At 38.2% G+C, this 21,558-nt stretch overlaps 1 protein-coding gene across 2 annotated transcripts in view; it reads right to left on the bottom strand.

The window, feature by feature from the left end:
* The window catches only part of LOC126188040 (laminin subunit gamma-1-like), a 330,648-nt gene that overhangs the window by 74,270 nt on the left and 234,820 nt on the right, over nucleotides 1-21,558 (bottom strand). For both annotated transcript variants that reach the window (XR_007537820.1, XM_049929467.1), the window contains exon 16: nucleotides 7,442-7,552. Coding sequence is in view for 1 of the 2 variants with exons in the window: in XM_049929467.1 (XP_049785424.1) it covers nucleotides 7,442-7,552 (111 nt within the window). In the remaining variant the exon portion in view is untranslated. The remainder of the gene's footprint in view (nucleotides 1-7,441; nucleotides 7,553-21,558) is intronic.

The raw sequence follows: 21,558 nt of genomic DNA, 5'->3' as shown, positions 1-21,558 counted from the left end.
ATTACTAACTGTGTTTACAACACATTTTGCAGATATGCACATGTATCACTGGATGGACCTGCAAAATTCTATCATTGTTCAGTATATAGTTCAGGAAGTACAACTGCATAAACTTTTAGCTGCATGAAAAAGAAACTGCTGGGCAAAATTTGCTAGACATACAGGTGAAATATGTGTGTAAATATGCATGAAATATGGTAAAATATGTGTGAAATGTATTTGACAATTATATAAGTGAGCAAAATCATGGGTAAAAGACTCATCCTAAAGCCTTGGATTCATTGAAATCAAATTAGGTAAACATATTACTTACAAGCAGGAAAGAATACTGTAAGGGTAAGAACCACCAGCCTCCTACCACAGTGAGAGTGATAATGTGGACAAAGAAGGGAGGACAAGGAGATGGACAGACAGTGAGGGGACCAGGTTTCTCAGCTAGTTTTTATATGTACATACATATATACAGTGCTTGATTTGTGACGGTATGCTGTAATGGTTCCTCTGATGAAAAAATAACATTAAAACACTGTCTTAAGATATCTAAATTTTGTGTTTTAAGATGTCTAAATTTCGTGTTTTAAGATGTCTAAAAAAAAAAAAAAAAAAAAAAAAAAAAAAAAAGCAGGTCACAGTACCGGAACCTTCATTTTTACAAACCAAGCACTACACACACACAAACACACACACACACAGAGGCAATATTAATACCCACATACAAATATCAATAATAATTTCATGTATAATGATAATGACTTTCTTTGGAAAGAAAAGCAATGTACAAAAATGTAAACAATAAAACAGACAATGAATACATACTTTCATAGAACATGTCAAGTCAATTGATTGCTCTTTTATTCCCATGTAAGCCAGCCCCCTTTTCCCTAAAGTGAGGGGCACCCTGATATAGGGGCATTTAAACCTAACTTATCATCCACCTCTTGTGTGGATAGATGGCTGTGGCACCAGTACAGTCGCAATAATGTTCAAAACCATGGCCAGTGGTGAGTGGCTAGGTGTTGACCCTGTATTGAGGTCTGCATGATGTGTGACCATGGTTCGCCACATGCTGTCCAAAGGTGGTGATGGTATGATCCCACTTGTTTCACACTCTTACTTGATACCTTGCTGCATTTGTTATTTTCAAGATTTGTTACATGTGGTTCCCATATTACAGCACCTGGAAAGGTCTAGTGCATGGGGGCTGAAGAGGGACTCGAACTAAATTAGTGCAGAGCAAGACGTGAAAGTATTCCACCAATCTGTATGTACAAAAATCTGGTGTTCACTGTAGCAAGAACCAGTTCCCTGTAGCAAGATAACTGTGACACATTTCCACATTTGCTGTACCAATAATGGTAGTTCCACTTGATCTGACAGTGATGCAGGTTTGAGGTAGTCTGCTGGAAGCCTCAGTTCAGTCAATGGTTCACCACTGTCAGATCTGCAAACCGCCAGTAGCCCTAAAATGACCAAAGAAAGCAGTTCCACCCCCTCCCCTTGGTGATGCATGAGAGTGGTCTTTAAAGTTCTATGCCATCGTTCAGTCATTCCATTGCTGACAGGATGATAACTTTTAGTGTGATGGCACTAACCACTTTGGAACAAATATTTTTGCAATTGTCTCTGCGATGTCTGTTGGTAACTGGCATAGCTTCTGCACATCTCATGAATCTGTCAACTGCTATGAATACATATTTGTAAACTTCTGGAGGTATGGGATCCATGAGGTCAGTGTGTGTGTGTGTGTGTGTGTGTGTGTGTGTGTGTGTGTCCAAACCTCGCTGGAGACACAGGGAAATGTCTGCATGAGTGTGTCATCCCACCTTGCATCTTTGACACTGAAGACATGCATGAGCCCAGGCCCAAGGATCTTTTTTTATTGACAGAAACATGAAAAAATCGATTAAACAATGGAAAATACAGGGTAGATTGTAACAATATTATGAGAAGGAAGGTATGAGAGTCTTTTTGTTCTGCCTATCTGAATCTTCACTATGTGGTGAGTAGCAACTTCCCTTCTCATATTATTGAAATAATCAATTAATAATTTAGTTATAACATTTGCTCCTGAATGTTCCAGGTTACGGGCACTGTTAAATCCCACTTTTTGAAACTGTGGAGAAATGTAGGGCCATAGCTTCAGTTGTGAGACATCACACCATTTTTTAGAATTTCCACCTGACACTCAACTTGCTTTAACCTCAGTCTCATGGAAGGATCTTTCAGTAAAAGTTGCAGCTGGTGATCCATTGCTTGGGCCACGGCAAAATTGCTTGAAAGTATTAATCGAACTGCAAATACAAGAAAAGTAGTCATTGATTGTGTTTTCTGTGCCTTTAATATTGCATTATGTCAATGATAAATTGACTGATAAATTCAATGTGCCTGAATTGTCGAGGGGAACATTTTATCACCGACATTTTGAAAGACTGATGTGGGAGTTTGTGGTCTGTATAGACCATCACTGCCCAGGACTAAATTTGAGGGCAAAAGATCCTCATGCTTTCAAACATCGCCAGCAGCTCTGTATCATAAGCATTTCATTCCTTTACCCTGGCTGTAATTCTTTCAAAAAAAATTAAAAAATTACAAAAGTTGACTTTTTGGTGTGGAGTGGCATCAATTGCACGTTGGCTATTATCTACAACAGTGCCCAACAGTGTAGATAGTACAGGGTGGTCAAGTAGCACTGCTTCTGCAATGCTCACCTGTAGACAATGAAAAGCTTTGCCCATTTCTGGAGTCCACTTGAGTACTCATTTGTCTACGGCATTATAACCGAAAAGTGCATAAGTTACAGGTGCTTGAATGGAAGCTGTTGCCTGAAGATGATGGTGACAAAAATTCACCATCCCAGCAAAGTCTCAATCACTGTCCTTGGAAGGTCACATAAAGTGGACTTCCCCAGTAGCAGGTAGGGTACAACGAGCTGAGGTCCTACGACTGAGGAAGGTTACTTCGCTGTTGTTTGTGATGTGCTTACCTTTCTTAAACACAATTCCATGGCTATAAAGTCTCTATTGTACTTCATGAACATGCCTATTGAGTAACTGAATCTTAGGCAAGAATACCACGATATCATCTAAATTTGAAGAAAAAGCCTTTTGTAGCCCAGAAAAGTGAAAATATTTGCACCTGCCAACATACAGATGAATTCTTGGATATCAGGTATGGGATATCTATTCAAGACAGTTCTAGAATTCAATTTATGGTAATCACTGTAGGGATATCACAAGCTGCTGTTTTTATGAAAAAGGTGCAGGGGAGACACCCATGGACTGCAGGAACGACTTGTAACTCCCAACTGAAAAATTTCCTCAAAGACTGCTGTAGTCCCTACAAGGCACTCTTATGCAATCCTGTGGACATGTGAAACAGGTGTGCCTGGGGTCATATGTATTGAGTGCTTGTTATTGCACTTAATTCCACACTTCTGCATGGACCTCTGTGGATCCACAATGTGCACAATGTCAGTGTCCTGTGAGAACAGTGTACTTATACTGTCGACCCTTCTCAGCATGCCAACAGCATAATGACCCTGATTTCCACTAACTTCATGACTGTTGATCCCATTTATCAGACACGTGATTGTCAATGCCACAGTAAGAGCATTACGCGAAAGAAAATCAGCACCTAAGTTAGGGTGAGCGATTTTGGCAACCACAGAGGTCCATTTGAAATGGGGAGTGAAACCTATATTGATCATCAGATTTTTGTGGCCATGAGTGAGGATAATGTAGTTGTTTACAGCTATTAAATGTAGGGGCTCATCAGATATTTACATCTGCTGTGCACAAGGCAGGGATGTACTGACCTCTGAACTCGTGTCAACCAAGAAAGCCAAATCATAAATTTTATCAGAAATATGTAACTGCTATTATGCTGTGGTGTATGCTGGAGGTAGTATGACTGAGCAGGTGCTATACTGCTCTCACAGATGACATGTTGGCCACTGTGTTCCCATTTTCAACTAGTTGTGAGATGATGCTACTTTTACTGGCAGTGCCGTATGTAAGTGTGGCACACCTAATACTGATGTCCATTACTGTTTGGGTAATCACACGGCTTTGTGCACTTTGTGGCTTTGGATCAGAAATGGCTATGATATCAGCAAAGGTTGGCTTCAAATTTGCTGTGATCTTGAGACTGAAGAACAGAAGAACATAATGAACATAACATTTTATTAGATGCAGTCCACAACCTTAACTCCAGAAACTGCTTGTTCATCATCTCCACCATGGTGCATAGACTTCAAAGTTCTTCAGCAGTGCTGAGTAAGTGTCAGTATCAGGAGGTGGCAGCACAGAAAGCTGTTGTGTCTTTGGCTGGGCTCAACAGTAGTCAGTTGTATTTGCCTGGAGCATTAGGAGCTATTGATGCTGTAGTTGTACAGTAGAATCTAGCACTGCCTGCACCCTATCAGCAGTTTGCAGTAACTTATATAAAGGTTGCCCTTCATGTACTATCAAAGCTAGATGTACTTGTGAAGACAGTAGCCTGTGAAATAACAAACCCTCAAAAACCCTACCTGTGTCAACAGCAGCACATAAATGTCTCCAACACTGATGGATTATTGTCACCACATTTTTCATAATATAGCACTTGTTTAAACTTTTTATCAGGTAGTTTAGCACAAAGAGCAACTAAAGCTGTTTTGAGAGCATGGTAGGCTTAATGGTGAGGTGAGAGCAAAATACTGTTCAAAATTGAAGTGGTTGCTCTCTGGTCCATGTTGCTGAATGCCTGTGTACACTGCATGTGGTCTCCAGTGACTTGCTGATTGAAAAACATTCAACAGAATCATGAATGTTATTTCAAACTGTGCAAGCATAAATGACAGGGCCCACAATTGTAACCATGCTGCAGAATAACTACATGATCCAACGGATGGAAAGTCTTTAAATGGCGTGTCCGGTTTCAGTGCGATCAAGAGCACCAGGAACAATGATCTTGTTATGTCTGGTTTGGTTTTACTTCCCAGCATAGCAGAGGTACCCAATTTGGATGACTGCACTTTGTTGAAGGTTGGATTTACTCACAGCACTACATTTGTTGATTGCTTTACAGGTGGCACTGGATCTTGTCGCTGATGGTGTGTAACAGTTCATGGGCATCCTCCATGACGAAATTGTTTTTTGAGGGATGCAGAAAGTACTTGTCCACAGCAAAACTGTTCTTGTATGGGGTTACCAAATTGATAATGATGATGATGATGATGATGATGATAATGAGGTCCCATACTCCGAGGAGCGTAGGAGACGATGCGGGAGACCCGCACCGCTGTATTAGCAAGGTCCTAGTGGAGGTGGTTTACCATTGCCTTCTTTCAACCGTAATGAGGATGAATGATGATGATGAAGATGACACAACAACACCCAGTCATCTAGAGGCAGGAAAAATCCCTGACTCCTCCGGGTATCGAACCCGGGACCCCGTGCGTGGGAAGCGAGGATGCTACCGCAAGACCACGAGCTACGAGGGTTACCAAATTATGTAGGCAAAATTAATACACATTCACATATCAGTGCTAATTTGTGTAAAGAAAAGGAACATGTCAACATATGAACAATAAATCAGACAATAAATAACCAACACTCTTACAGAACATATATCAAAATTGATTGATTGATGTTTTATTCCATATTCCTCATACAGCCCTCCTCAAGCTGCTGAAAGGAACCCATTCAACACCCTGACACCGGGGTTCCCAGGACAACATAAAGATGGCAGTAGAGTACTATGTCCACCATCTGCCCCTAATTACATCAAGGACACCCCCTCTGCTTCTGCATAATGGAATCACAACACTAGTTTCCCTTTGGTCTGTAAACCGTGGAGAACTTTGTTGACTTTATAATTCTGAATTCCCTTTTATTTAGTAGAGATATTGTAATACACGAAGAACACAACTGTGTTGGTTTGTACAACTGTAATTAATATATCCTCTTACATGCATCAATCAGGAAAAGAAATGATCATTTTTACATTGAAAGTGAAGAAAAAATGTAATATTTTATGTTTAATATTACATGCTCTCCATGAACTAGGACTTACTGAGCTATATGGAGTGCAACATAGTACCACCCACAATTACAGAGCTACAAATTCTCAGTCCACTTGGCATGGCTGCACAACAATGTGAAAAAGGAGAGATGAGGGCTGCCTCTGTCAGTCATATGCCTGTAAGAGTTGATTCTACCAGGCAGTTTGTGGGCTGTTTTGAGTTACTTTTCTCATTCAGTTAGTTACAAACTGGCCATGGGCTACACTTGAGTTAAACAATCAAAAATACACAGCTTTCAGAACGCGTTTTGTTCAATTTAAGTATACCACTCAACTTTAAAAAAAATATAAAGTTGGAAAGTGACACATCATATCCATTAATGTTATCAGATGTGAAGATTCATAACCAAATAAAGTGTCATGGATGACATCCAAGTTGAATAAGCCTTTTTAAAAGTTTATCCATATTTCTCAATTTCAAGGAGTATTAATATGGCATTTTTGTTGATATGCAACATGACTTTCTCAAACGTTTTGATCTTTTTAAATAATTTTATTTTCTGTTTGAAACTAAACTTTTGAGAAAATGAATACTTTTTTGTGAATATTTAATACCTGTTTTTCATATCCCATACTATATCCTGGATTTAATTACATGATGATGTAATTTCAGTTTGTTGACTAAAAATGGTGGCATACACATTCATATAAATAACATAAAAAGTTATATTATGCACACACTATTGAAACAGGCTTGCCATTTAAGTTTCAACATAATCTACCTTCAAACACAAAGATAATAAGCTTTGTGTACTTCTTGTCAAATTTAGCTCTTGGTGCATGGCACATTTTCACATTCACCAAATAAATTATACCAGAACTGGCAGTTTTAAAATCTTGCCCCCTTTCTCAAAATCTTTCATTGGCTGCCATGCCACTGAGTAGAAGAAATTACTTTTTTTCATGTTAGTACATATTACTTAGTAATTTTAATGCAGTTCATGAATAGTTTTCTTTGTATTGCTTTAAGATTTGTATTGCATATATTTCACTCAGATGCAATACCATTTCGTCACAAATTTTTTTCAGGTAGTACACTGGCAACAAGAATTCATCCAAAGGTGGTGAAGGGTTATAAGAGGTCTGTTTCTTCATTTTCAACAGTTAAGATGGGCAAATGAATGCAAACGCAGGTTTACTACCTCTTGTTCTTCCTCCAAACCTGCAACCACAGTTGAAAAAAATTGAAAAAGTGTGTTGTATGAGCACTAGGACTTTTTGGAGCTCTTCCTGTAATCATTTTGTAGTTTGTGTTCATGTAAACAAGGAATGTTGTGCATTTATGTACTGTACTGAGTACAATGGACACAGTGCCTGAAAGAATGGTCAATAATAGTTTGGTGAAAAACATTTGAAATAGCTAGACTGTTTACTGTACCTTAATGCATACTGGTTATTTATAGCTTCAGTGGGCATTCTGTTAACTTCAGATGCTACTTTCACACATGCTGATGCTGTGTCCATGATGAACTGTAAATCTTCATCCTGTCTGTAAAACAAAATAATAATAATAAAAAAAAATGTCATAGACAGATCTTGATGAAATCATCTCTGGTTATCTATCAACAATATATTTACAAGTTACCCAATCACCACCTATGGTATGCATTGTATAACCATCTGTGACTGGAGATTAATTTTGCTCTTAGATCATTAAGTGAACCCAGCTCACAAATTCACTACTTCGCGTACCACTGAACTTGAATCAAATAAATGACATTCAGTGTTGATCAAAATTAACAAGAAACAGACTCGGCACCACCATAAATGTTGGCCATCAACACCATTATGCAACTTGGGCTGCAGGTATTAAATGTACATCACAGATACATAGTACGAGGGTAAGTCAATTATTATCCGCAATTTAGTTACATTTTTGTTTGTTTTGGTAGTACTATTGTTTTACATTGATGATGCATGCTTTGTTTAGTTGTCGTTATATCTTTGCAATTTTCAAGCTTCTAGGTTAGTTTTATTATTGCTGCCATGCTGTTAATCATGGCTGCTCTGCTGTCTATTTGATCAGAGAAGAGCAACATTCAGTGATCAATTTTTTGTGGTCGGAATGCATATCAGGGGCTGAAATTCATTGAAGACTTTTGGTACAGTACGGGAACAGTGTTTTGCCACAACGGAGTGTCTATGAATGGATTGAAAAATTCCTAACTGGTTGCACAAGTGTCACGCATGATGAAGGAGCTGGACAACCGTTTACCGCCACAAATGAAGAAACAATTGAGCGTTCATGTGAAATGATTCTCTTGGACAGACAGTTAACTATTGACAAAGTGGCACATTGTCTGCAAATTATTCATGGTTCTGCTTATGAAATCATCCACAACAGACTTGGGTTTCATAAAGTTTGTGCAAGATGGGTCCCAAAACAACTCACGCAGTTGCATAAACAAACATGCTTGGACATTTGCAAAAAACCATTGGATCACTATGGTAACAAAGGGGACAACTTCTTAGACAGGATCATTACTAGTGATGAAACATGGATCCATCATTATGAGCCAGAGCATAAATGGCAGAGTATGGAATGGAAACATCCAAATTCGCCATCCAAGAAAAAGTTAAGGACCCAATCATCCGCAGGTAAACTGATGCTTACACTTTTTTGGGACACACAAGGTCCAATACTGTAACATTGTGGGGAAAGGGGCACAACAATTAACAGTGTCTGTTACAGTGAGATGCTTACTGCCAGGCTAAAGCCTGCAATTCAAAGCAAACATTGAGAATTGCTGTCAAAAGGTGTTGTATTGTTGCATGACAATACCTGTCTGCATACTGCTGCCCACACGACTGAAGTGCTCCAGAAACTCAAATTTGAAGTACTATATCATCCTCCATATAATCCCAATCTTCCCCCTCCTGACTATTACTTGTTTGGTCCACTCAAACAGGCGTTAAGGGGCCATTGATTTGCCTCAGACGAAGCAGTGAAAGGAGCGGTGCATTCCTGGTTCACGGCTCAACCAAGAACCTTCTTTTATGAGGGCATCAGGAAGTTTGTACAAAGATGGACCAAGTGCATTGAAACACAAGGAGACTATGTTGAAAAATTATGTTCTTGTAAGTTTCCTATTAGATTAAAAAAAAAATTTTAACTACTTTGCAGATAATAATTGACTTACCCTTGTATTTGTTACTGAAAGAGTCTCAGGTAGTAAGGATCCAAGAAAATAAGCAGAAGAAGGCTCAAGAACCTTGTGGAACTCGTTGCATGCATCCGTAATAGTCATACGACTGCCCCGACCCCCCCCCCCTCCCTCCCTCTCTCTCTCTCTCTCTCTCTCTCTCTCTCTCTCTCTCTCTCTCTCTCTGTGTGTGTGTGTGTGTGTGTGTGTGTGTGTGTGTGTGTGTGTGATTAGGTGGTGTGGTTGATTTTGAACACAAACTGTTTCTCAAAGTGGCATTACATTCTGTTTTCAGCTATTTTTTTTGGCCATTGATTTAGGCAATTTTCTGTGTAGCTAAATGTTTCAATAGTTCACAGGTTTTAAAGTAAATGTTATTCAGTGATAAAGAGACTATTGGCACAGAGAGCAGCAGAGATATACATTTGCATTGTCTGCTTAGATACAGCATTCATAAATTGGAAAGTTGAACACCCAAGTGCTTTACTAGGTTTGGTGTTTTCTGGAGGTGATATGCCCTTGCCTTTCTCCAGCCACTGAAGTGACTTACCCAGCCAGATGGACTCCAAACCATGGTGGAGCTCGGCAATTTTCACATTAACAAGTATTGACAAAGCACAAAGAAGTGCCAGAAAAAATACTAGGACGGACAAGAGATTAAAGTCCACACTAACTCATAACCACTGAGTCACCATGCCACACTGGTGTCTATTAATTGATAAAGGTGTAATTACTGACTGGCCTACATGTACTCAAAATCATCAAAATTTCATTTTCTTACTCTGTTGCAAAATGACTATGACATAATTTTAAACTTTTTTACAGTAATTATGAGTTACCCCCCAAGAATTTTTAACAGTCATTTATTAGCTTCACTCGTCACATACATTAGTAATAAACTCCTTAACCTAACCTTACACCTAGAAAAAATTTTTCAAACTTCAGCAGTGCTGGAGTGCAAACAATAACTTGTTGTTTATATTTCTCTTCATCTAGTATTGCATAAAACAAAGTCCATTCTTTTGTAGAGCCACTAGGTTTTGAACCAATAAATGCTATTTAACTGAACTTATTCCACAACATTTTACTAGTCAAAAGTCAGTCTAAGTTCACTATCTGTGATTAACATTAATGTAATATAGATTTCTATGTTCAGCAATCAAAGTTCTTTTCTGTGCTAACTTAAGAGCAACTGCTTTATAAAATTAGCCTTTGGTACACCGTGTCAGTCTCCCCCTACCACATTCCTACCACAGACTCGGGGGCTCACCCAAAAGCATGCAATTATTCTACCTGGTGATATCTTGGAAAAAAGTAACTTCCTGTTGTCTGAAAGTGAAAAGTAGGTACTTTGTCCAAATACTGTTTCAAGATGCCACTGCTGTTTGACAGATAACATTTCTCAAATGAAATTCAGCAAGGAAGCATTCTCCTACATAATAAATCTTTCTTGACTTTGATATGACGAACAGAAAGTAAAATTTATTATCATATATTGTTATACATGAGAATGTACAATTAATATGTGAGAAAAGAGGATGTTATGATACTACATGACTTGCTTTACTGATGGTTGTTCTGTTATGAAATTTCAGAGGATTAGTTGTTTTTATTTTAAATCAATATTTATTTTCACCTAGATAAAAAACAGATTAATTGACAAAAGTAGAAATAATGAAACAGTACTGATACAGAACATGGACTGAAATTAAAATGGAGTGTCAGTATAAGGTAGATGACCAGGACAATCTAGTTATGTGTGTATCTGTATTCTATATTGTCACTGAACAAAGACACTGTCTGGAAGCTTAGCAGGATCTAATTTATAAACTGTCTTGTATGTGAACATGTAAAGGTATCTTTTCATGAAAATGTTGCATTAATGTTTAAATACAAGTCCATCTTATTAACTATGGCTTTATATCAGTGAAAATGTCCGCCTGCTTAGGTGGGTGGTAACGTGCTTGCCTCCCATGCACTGAGCCCAGGTTCAATTCCTGGCTGGGTTGGAGATTTTCTCCACTCATGGACTGGGTGTTGTGTTGCCCTCATCATTGTTTCATCATCATCAACAGCTGCAAGTTGTCCAATGTGGCACTGACTGAAATGACTTGCACTTGGCGGCTGAATCCAAATAGGACCTCCCAGCCAACAATGCCATACGCTCATTTCATTATCAGCGAAAATGTTTTAACCATAATTTGATGTGTCTCATGTACTCTAATCAAATGATTAGCATGTGTATGATATGAACCAAATAAATCAAATTCACTTAATCTGCCTTTTTTTCTGTGCCCATCAACCACCAAATGCCTTGACTATACAGTTGATTGCTAAGAAATATAAGGTAATTTTTATTTGCTCTCAAATATGTCTGTTGCTGACGTAGTGAACATGACGTAAGCACCTCATATACTTACATTATCTCTCTAGTAATACTGGACAATAATTTACCACACAATAAATAAAACTAAATTTACCATTATCCTATTTCTAGAATCTTTGGTGTTTTGCCACTATTGGAACAACTGTTTAATTTTAGTGATGCTTTCTGGGAACTGACTAATAATATCCCCTGGCAAATTGTTCCACTCATTTACTCCTCTATCAATGCAAGAGTGCTTACCTCCACTGTTTTTCTATAATTGCATACTTATTTTGTACCAATGGCCTTTCTTTACTCTATATCATCAGAGACCAGTCTATGCCCTATGTCTTCGAATGCATCCTCATCCACATAATCTTGGAAAACTTCTTTGTGAAAGATTTCCCCTTTCAGTTTCTTAGTTATAAGGCCTCAAAGAACCATATCAGACACTGTCTAGAGGATAACACAGCAGGCTTACAACTGGTTTATAACTATATGTTAAGAACCAATTTTGTCACCATATAGATAATGTAAGTGCTGCCAATAGAAACATTCAGTCTCCTCCATCCTCACTACAGCTGGACTCCTTGGGACTGAGTAACCTTCAACCTTCCCCAATCTGTCTTTCTTCTCTCTCTAGAAAAGAAACTAACAGTTCTGAAATATAGATATTGTTTTTTCAATTCTTAAATGTGTTCATAAGCAATACTTGGAATTTTGACTCCTGAAAGTAAGTAGTGGGCAGCCATTCTGTCTCCGTAATTTTACAGTTTTCTCAAGTGAATTTACTGCTTGGTAGAAATAATGTAATTAGGATGCTCTTTTCAGAATGTTTTTCAGATTAAAAATAGTGTCTTCTAATAAGCTGACTTGAAGAATTGGACACAGGACACAGGAGTCGAGTAATTACAGTATGTTACAGAGCAATGGTCATCAAACGTTTTTGCTCAAGTGCAAAAACTAACAATATGATGTGGCACCTTGGGCCGCAGATTTCCAGGTCTTTTTATTAACTGGCAAACCAAGTAAATGGTGTGTTATGAACCTCGAATAGACTAGCTATAATAAAGAAGCAAGAGGTTTACCACTGACTTTCTAGCACTTATCATTAAAGTTGATACCATTCAGACCACTATGTGTAGAATGTTCTCTGTTTCAGATTTCTGCCACCCTCAATGACCCATAAATTGTAACACTGTAATTGCCTGACAAAATGTTGCTGCTGCATTGTCTTTGTGAACACATGGTTAAAAACAGCAAATGGACTTATACTTAAATGTATTACATAACATGAGACACGATCACAACTATTTTCTACATGTTTTGAAAGTCATTTTTCTTCAACTCACTTGACTGAACTACAACAGCCTTAATTTTATTTCATACTAGATGAGGCACCTGGCATTGGCTAGATATGTATTTATTCCAAATTTATGTTATTCTGTCTCTTCCTTCCCTTACTCTCTGTTGTCCATCTCAACTTTCCCCTTACTCACCATCTCTTCGCCCCTTTATCTGTCCATTTCGCACTCCCCCTCTATGTGTCCATGTCCTCCTCCCCCTTCTCCCTCCACATTACCATCCCCCGCCCCAATAAAAATGTACCCCACAAAATTTATTAAAAATAATGTGTGTATCAGTGTGGTTGAAATTGATGTGAGGGTTTAGGAGGAGAAGTGGAGGATAAAAACAAACACACACACACACACACACACACAAACACATTTTAAGAGCTAATGACTATCTCTTTTAACAAATATGTACTGCATATGACTGTCTCTATAATGTGTATTCGTGATTCCAACGCACTTTCATTTAAGATTGATACAATAGCAGATAATTGGTATGAGGCACACACACCCATTCATTGTCAGCACTGAGAAACAAACAAGAAAACATTTCCATTATTATGTCCCCTCCCACTGCAATGACAAATCTACCTGCCCCTGTACCAAGTGGCACCTGTAAAGGTGATGAACAACTTTACGCACTCCTACTTACAATTCTTCCAGTAATTATATTTCTCATTTGATGAAGGAGACAGGTACAGCTGACAGCTGCAAAGCATTTATTCTTTACTGGATTTGGATATATATCACTTACAGCTTCAGAAACTGTAAATATTAGCACCTGTTAAAATGAAATAGTACTTTTGGGAACAAACCTCTCACAACCTTTGGATATATGTGACTCCTTCGCCAAATAATATTGCTGTGCAGTTGCTGACAACAATAAGCCATGTTTATGACACTGAAATTCTGCAATACATGGAAAAAGATTTTTAAATACCCATCCACTGATTTCACAACTGTTAGATTATGAGGGATATACCGTATTTGTAGGAGACATACGAGTAGTTGTGTCACGTTGTCAACAATTACAATTTTAGTCAGTCTTCACAGGAGTCGAGTGTTGAGACTGACTGGCATAATCATTGTGGTAGCATGAGTCAATGATGACGTGTGCCATTCACAGACTTTCACAGAATGACTGTCACCATGTTTACGAGTGTTGAAAACTGCATAAAATGCTGCTGATCAAATTTCAATAAACTGGGTAAAAGCATACATTGCATCTGACTAAATCATTCCAGTTTAATTATCTCTCTGAAAATAAAATTCACATGACGTCCATAATCTTACAATATTCATGTAGCTAGGCAGGAGCACATAAAGGGTGAAGGGAAGGAAGGGAATCATTAGTAATTTTGAGCCACTACCAAAAACAAATCTGGGATCAGTGTATCTTGTTCCTGAAATTTATTTTAAAGTACTTTAATGCAAGATGAGATAGATGTATTATTAAAATATTATATTACATTATTCAAATGGCCACAAAAACTTTATTATAATTGCGTTAATCTCAAACTTTCAAAAGGACAGATGCACTGCACATGCAACAGGCTATACAAGAAAGCTACAGGTCTCGTATTGAATCTGGTTTTTATTCATTATAATTGCAAAACAAACATAAATACAAATATATAATATTCCATTAATGTGACTTGTGATATTGAACTTTTTTGGCTATGTCATCTATATCTCTGTCATTTGGGCTGCATACAATCCTCATTGTGTCTTCTAAATGACTGGACAACCAATTATGATATTTACTTTTCAGGTATTTCATTTTTGAAAATGAAGCTTTACAAAGATAAGTTGAAGGAAATAGTGTTAAAATGAACTGTGCACAGTCTCGTAAATTTTTATAATTGTTAGGCACACATTTCCAAAATTCAGTGTACTGTTGTCTTTCAGGATGTTCTAAAAACAGAGCTATAAGCCATGTGTAATGCTGAAGTTTGATTATTTCATTTAGCAAATTAGTTTTAGAAAATCCAAATTGGCAGAATAATATGAGATCATCAGTCCAACATGCCAAGAGTTCTCTACAAGAATGAAACAGCTTCGAATATTTCTAACATCCGCAAATCTGTTTTTGATTTCTTCCAAATAGACTTCCAAATATTCTTTCATGTTTTGGTAAACAGTTTCAGTGATAGATAAGCCTGATCAAAGCATAGCAACAGTTGGAAAATTAGACAGATCTTTAACTTCGAGTTCATTTATACATAATTGCAGTTTGGCTTCAAATGCAAATATTTTGTTAGTCATTTGCCCAATTATCTTGTTTGGTCCTTGTAATTCCAAGTTAAGTGTTTTGCATTTTTGTGTAATATCAGTCAAAACAGCTGTAAGTATCCGCCATTATTCATCATCAAGTTCAGGATACTTTTTGCCACTTTGTTGTAAGAATAAAATAACTTCAGATTTCAAATTGACAAACTGTTCCAGCTCTTTTCCTTTGCTTAGCCATCTGACAGCAGTATGTATGAGAACATCACTGTAACAAGCTTGTAATTCCTGTAGAAGCTCTTTAAATTTTTGGTTATTAATTTCACAGGCATGAATGAAATTTATAACACTTATAACCATTGTATTTTTTTGTTGTTGTTGTATTTTTTGGTATTTGAAATTTGACATGCCAAACTTTCTTTATGCAGTAAGCAGTGAATGGAGAGTAAATTTGGCAAATTCCATTCCATCTTAATCAGTGCTATCAAACCATTGTTGACGCCCATCATTGACGGACAACCATCTGTACACACTGATATTAATTTGCTCATAGATAAGTCATTATTTAACAAATTCTTTAATTGCATCCACAAAATCACATCCTTTGTGTAAACTTTCATGGTTATAATTGCTAAAAAATCTTCCGCTATTACCCCATTATTTGTGCAATAAAGTCCAAATAATGAAAACTGAGCCATCGAAGCTAAATCTGTACTGGAATCACATGCAAGACTGAAGTATTTGCATAGTTTGGCTTTATTAATTACTGGCTCAAACATATATTTTGAAATATATTCTATATGACATTGGCAGGTAGATTCTGAAAGTGCGAGCTTATTTTTTTCAGCTGATATTTGTTTACTGTTGGAGAAATTTTGAAACAAAGTTTCAGAAACAGTCATCATATATTGCTTCAATAATGCAGCATCAGTGAAAGCTTCCGTATTTTTTGCCAGAATATTACATACTTGGTATGATGCTCTTGTGTAAGTCTCACTTTGCCCAACTGCTGCTAACATAACGTTTTGTTGAAAATGAATGGTAGATTTTAGATGAGCAATTTTTTCCTTTCTTTCATTTGAATGCAAAGGAAAAGCTACTGTAAATGAATTGCACTTACTTGGGTAGCGGTGAAATAAATTGTATCTCTTCAGTCCCACAATCGTTTCCCAATACATTAAGCAAGTAGCAGTACCCTCTTTGTGTCCACTTATAAAGCAAAACTCTTCTTCCCATATTTCTTGAAAACTTCTTTTCTCTTTACATATTTTCCTCTTAGACACTGTTCTTGAGCATACATCAGATGTTATTTATTCCACTAATAATTATATCACTAAATATTGAACAAAAACACTCAATACACGACAAACGCTCAGGTGCACCAAAGCTTAGTTCACGACTGACACGACAAAGCTAATAATGAGGTGAATGTGGGACAAGCTCACTGCCAACAAATGAGTGGCCATGTGCACATGGCGCATTTCATGCACGGCTCACATTGTTGGCTAGCAGGCCACTCATGCCTTTAGCACCTGCGGAACACCAGCAAGTGGCACGTTAAATGAAAGTTATGGATGGTTTTCAGTTACCTAATTACTTCCCTGACTTTAATCACAATCCTACGCAGTTTCTGCAAACAAAACACCACTACACCAGACAAGTAGATAAATAATGCTACCCATGCGAAGCTAAGGAGGATCACGGGCCACACGAAAACATGATCTTGGCCGCACGCGGCCTGCAGGCCATAGTTTGATGACCAATGTGGAGTAATACAAAGTGAATAAAGTACGTGTACAAAAAGCAAGCACTTCGTACATTTTGTAAAGATAACTGCACATCTTGGATAACCCTCCAAAAGATTATGATAGTAAGATTACTGTGCTTTTGGAGCTCTTTGGATTATGTTTAGTGAGGTCAAAGCTAGATTGGTGAGTGGAGTAATATGTGATTGACTTGAAGTCAGAAAAGAAGCCAATAACAATTCTAGTAAAACAAAAAGTTTTGATTTAACTTTTGTCTTCTAAAAATTTTATGGTCTGATGATTAAAGTAGTAATTAGTGAAGTTGGTACCAGATGGTTCAGTTCCTGTTTTCCTGCATCAGTACCTTACACCTCTTATGTGTTTGGAATTCTTAAATTCACTTCCATTTACATTTAATTTATCTTTTCATGGCCACTAGGGATAATAATAAACACCAGTTTTAGCTAAATCGCAATTTACACAACCACAATGCAAGACACAAAAATAATTTCCACATTGACATTGCCCTCTTAGCTTTTCCTTCCTTGCAAGGTGGGATTTTTAATTCTAGTCTATGAAGTAATGTAAATATTAAGCCAGAGGCACTATATAAACAACAGCTACTTGATATAACTGAGGAATCAACCATTTTTATGTGAGTAGTAGCTTTTGAACTGATTTTACTACTTTTATTTAATGGTCTTTTGAATCATTATTGTACAAGACATGCACATGAATATGTACACAGCTTCTATTAACTGAAATATATCATCACATTTTTATGCTTGTTAGTTGCTAATGCAACCAACAGAATTACTCTTTGGCATCCAATCTTTTTTATTAGTGTATGTCTTGACTCATTCCACATATCATCTTCCATACTATATAAACTTGTTGCAGAACCAGTCAAGTATAATAAATATCACATACTCTTTGTCTTATAACTCCACTGGTCGTATTGATGAAAGACCCAGAACTATCAACGACTGTCATAGTGTCTACCTCTGGCAAAGGCATTGCCACAAAGAAAACACGTGAGATAATCTAGACAGTCAATTTAAGCCCAACTGTCCACAAGTTCATTCCAATTCTTTGCTAGTCAGCTGGTGCCATACTCTGGTCTAGCAAACAACACTGCTATATTTACAGATTCTGCTGCTTAGAGTAGTGGACTGTTCTCACTGTTGTGTGCTGATAATACCTGTATGTAAGACTGTTGCAGGGAAGTCAGACCTAAGCACCTATGCACTGGTATTGACTGACCCTAGCTAAACAACTAATTGTTACAATGGTTTCCACCACCATCTTATCACTATTACTTTCCTAATTTACTATACTGCAACAGTGTGTGTTCAGTGTACACGGTGTGATTTCTTAGATTTCTTTGTGGACCAGGACAGTTTATTTATTTCATTGTGAATTTATTAGCTTTTGTTGGCATGGATGTGAAGCTTTTAGAACTGTAGTAGCAACAGCTCAGTCAACATAAGGAACTTTTTTCACCTAAGATGCATGTAGTAGCAGCCTATTTAGAGATTTTACAAATAGAAATCTGATTTAGAAAACAATATTTCATGGATTGCAAATCTGGAAGGTTTAAGGAGAAAGTTCAGATTGATGTGCACATGTGGCCAATTCTATGCTGAAAGTTTAATTTGAGATGTGGTAATCCATTTGTCCCATGACAAGAGTCAGACACTATCTCCTGCAGAAGTGTTACGCATTGCATGTGATTTTGAAATCTCACAGGTTACACATCAGACATTTTCTTCTGATTTTGAAATCTTTACTATGGCTCCAGACTGAAAAGACTCAGTGCATCAGACTTACCAGTCATATACTAATGTGATAAATGAGTGTCACCTGGTGGCAGCTCACAATATTGTTCCGAGTCACTGATTGTGGAGGTTTCAGTTGTTTCCTAGCAGTCCGAACTGTTTTATACTGCATGCAGGTCATCAGTGTTTTCATTATGAAACTGAAGGTCACCATTGTTTTCATAAAGGGCAAGTTGCAGAATTGTCTCAAATTGTGGCAGGTATCATGCAATGCCCTATACTAATTCAGATTAATAATATTACAGACAGTGATGATAAAGTAGGGTATAGGAAGATAATTTTACATGCAATATTACAAGAAGTACCTGTGAGGTTTCTCTCTGATACTCGTGCATCAGTCTTGATGATAAATCGGTCGTCATACTTCAGTATTGATGCTCTGCCATTGGACAACGTGTAGTCAAAATTATGGATATATGGATGCCATGAGATTTCAGTGTCAGGCCAAGTGCAACTTTCAGTTAGATCTATCCACATTACTCAGACAGTAACTTCTCTGATTACTGCAGATCCATTCAGAGAAAACATTCTTGGACTGCATGCATACTCCACATTTGGGTTTTCTGTTCAGCATCCTGTGCCTAGCTTCAGAGCAATGTGAAGTGATTGAGAGCATCTACTTCTAATTTGCACTTCTTTATCCAGATTTAGTCAAGGTTTTGAATTTTCATGTACCAATTGTGTTAAAACCTTTGGGCTGCTGTTTTTTTTTAAAGCTTGTCAAGTTCTGATAGCACTCAGAGATGCTGGCCAGTGTGGCTGAGCATTTCTAGGTGCTTCAGTCTGGAACTGTGTGACTGCTATGGTTGCAGGTTCGAATCCTACCTCAGGCATGGATGTGTGTGATGTCCTTAGGTTAATTAGGTTTAAGTAGTTCTAAGTTCTAGGGGACTGATGACCTCAGATGTTTCAGCCCTTGATCAGCTCTTTTCTAAACTGTCTGGGATCACCTTTTTTTCCAAAACTATCTCATAGAAGCTTATTATCTACCTCCATTAGATGACAAATCCGGAAAATCAGATCTCTCACATACAGGTTGACTGCACACAACTGTGATGTCTGCAATGTTGCAGGGTGTGGACACTTTTATTTGAAACGATTGACAAATAACAATCAACCAAACTTGACACCTCTGTTGGTAGTGCTGACACACTTGTTCACAAGTTAGTATGTTCGCCGTTCATCATTTAGTGGCTAGGGTTGTGGTCTCTGGATCACGGGGTCCCAGGTTCGATTCCCGGCCAGGTTGGGGATTTTCTCTCCCTGGGGACTGGATGTTTGTGTTGTGTTCATCATTTTGTCATCATCATCATTTGTGACAGTCACTAGATTGGACTGTGTAAAAAAATTGGACTGTGCAAAAACTGAGACTTTGTATGGGCGCTGATGGCCATGCAGTTGAGTGCCCTATGAAGCAAACATCATCACAAGTTAGCACAGTCAAAGGTTTGTGCCCACTGGCAACTGAAGAGCATAAGGAGGAAAGAGGCAACATCTCTGCCAAACTGCTTGCTGATTCTTGTCAAACTTTATTACAGGTGATGAAATATTGATTCACCATTTTGAGTGGCACAACACCTGCCTCTTTTGAAGAGGATGTTCAAAACAGCACACTCAGCTGCATGTGGATTTCATTGGCTCCTTCCTTGAAGCAATGTGGTTTATTGTGGTAGACTCCTTTTCTCACTTTCCTTATGAAGTCAGGATGATCAGATAACAACTTTCTGCGCCCATGCCATCATTGTAAACTGCTGAATCTTCTCTTCCTACCACCTGAACGAGCCAAATAGAAAGCAACACCATTTTGAATGGCACCCTGATAGGGCACACTTTCGAGTGGACTCCAGATTGGATCCAGGGGTTCACAGCAATATAATAAGGAAGCCAGCTGGTTCTGGTAATGACTATGTGAGGGATGCTGTGCAGACACAGTAAACTGCTTCAGCTGCAGCATTCCAACCAGATGTCTCCCCATCCAGAGGACTGCTGCAGTGGTGACATACCCAACATCAGGCCTTTCATCGCCTTGCTGCAGATAGACATGTGGCCCTTCCATCCCAGCTAGTACAGTGGACCCTTGCAGACATCAATCCATCTCCCCTTGTGAAGAACTGCCAGGGGTACTCGTACCAGCATTGACATAGCCTGCTTACAAAGTTCCCATACTGCCTTTGGAGTCTAGCTTTGGTTCTGCCACCATTGTGTGGGAACCAGAGTATTACCTTGGAAATGACGAGAGACTTCCTCTAGCAACTGCTCACTGCAACCTTGCTATCCTCCCTATGTTGACCTGGTCACTTTCAGCTCTATGCGCCAATTCCGCGTGGAAGAGATCTTGTAACCCCACCAGATGTATATGGAAGATGCGGAACTATCGATAAGTGTCTTTAAATCTATGTCTGGTGAGGGTGCTGGCAGCAAGGAAACCAAAGCATCGTTGGCCCACTAATCACATGAGACCAGCTAGTCAGCCAGTTTATGCCTGAGCAGCCACAAGTTTACTCTCATTCTCTGCTAGTCATCTGGTGCCATGTTGTGATCTAACCATTACACCACTACATTCAGGGACTCTGCCAGCTAGCACAATGGAGTGTTCTTACTGCTGTGTAAGTTGACCATGCCTGCGTGTGAGATTGATAAGAGTGCAGCTACGCATCACCACATATGGTTTGGTATACTGATTGATTGTAGCTAAGTAACTATTATGATAGTTTCCACCACCATCACTATCCCTCTCTCTCTCTCTCTCTCTCTCTCTCTCTCTCTCTCTCTCTCTCTCTCTCTCTCTCTGTGTGTGTGTGTGTGTGTGTGTGTGTGTGTGTGTGT

Source organism: Schistocerca cancellata, chromosome 5 (assembly GCF_023864275.1).
Source record: "Schistocerca cancellata isolate TAMUIC-IGC-003103 chromosome 5, iqSchCanc2.1, whole genome shotgun sequence".
Taxonomy (NCBI): domain Eukaryota; kingdom Metazoa; phylum Arthropoda; class Insecta; order Orthoptera; family Acrididae; genus Schistocerca; species Schistocerca cancellata.
Note: the sequence above shows the minus strand (reverse complement) of the source record. Positions and strands in the feature narration are given on the sequence as shown.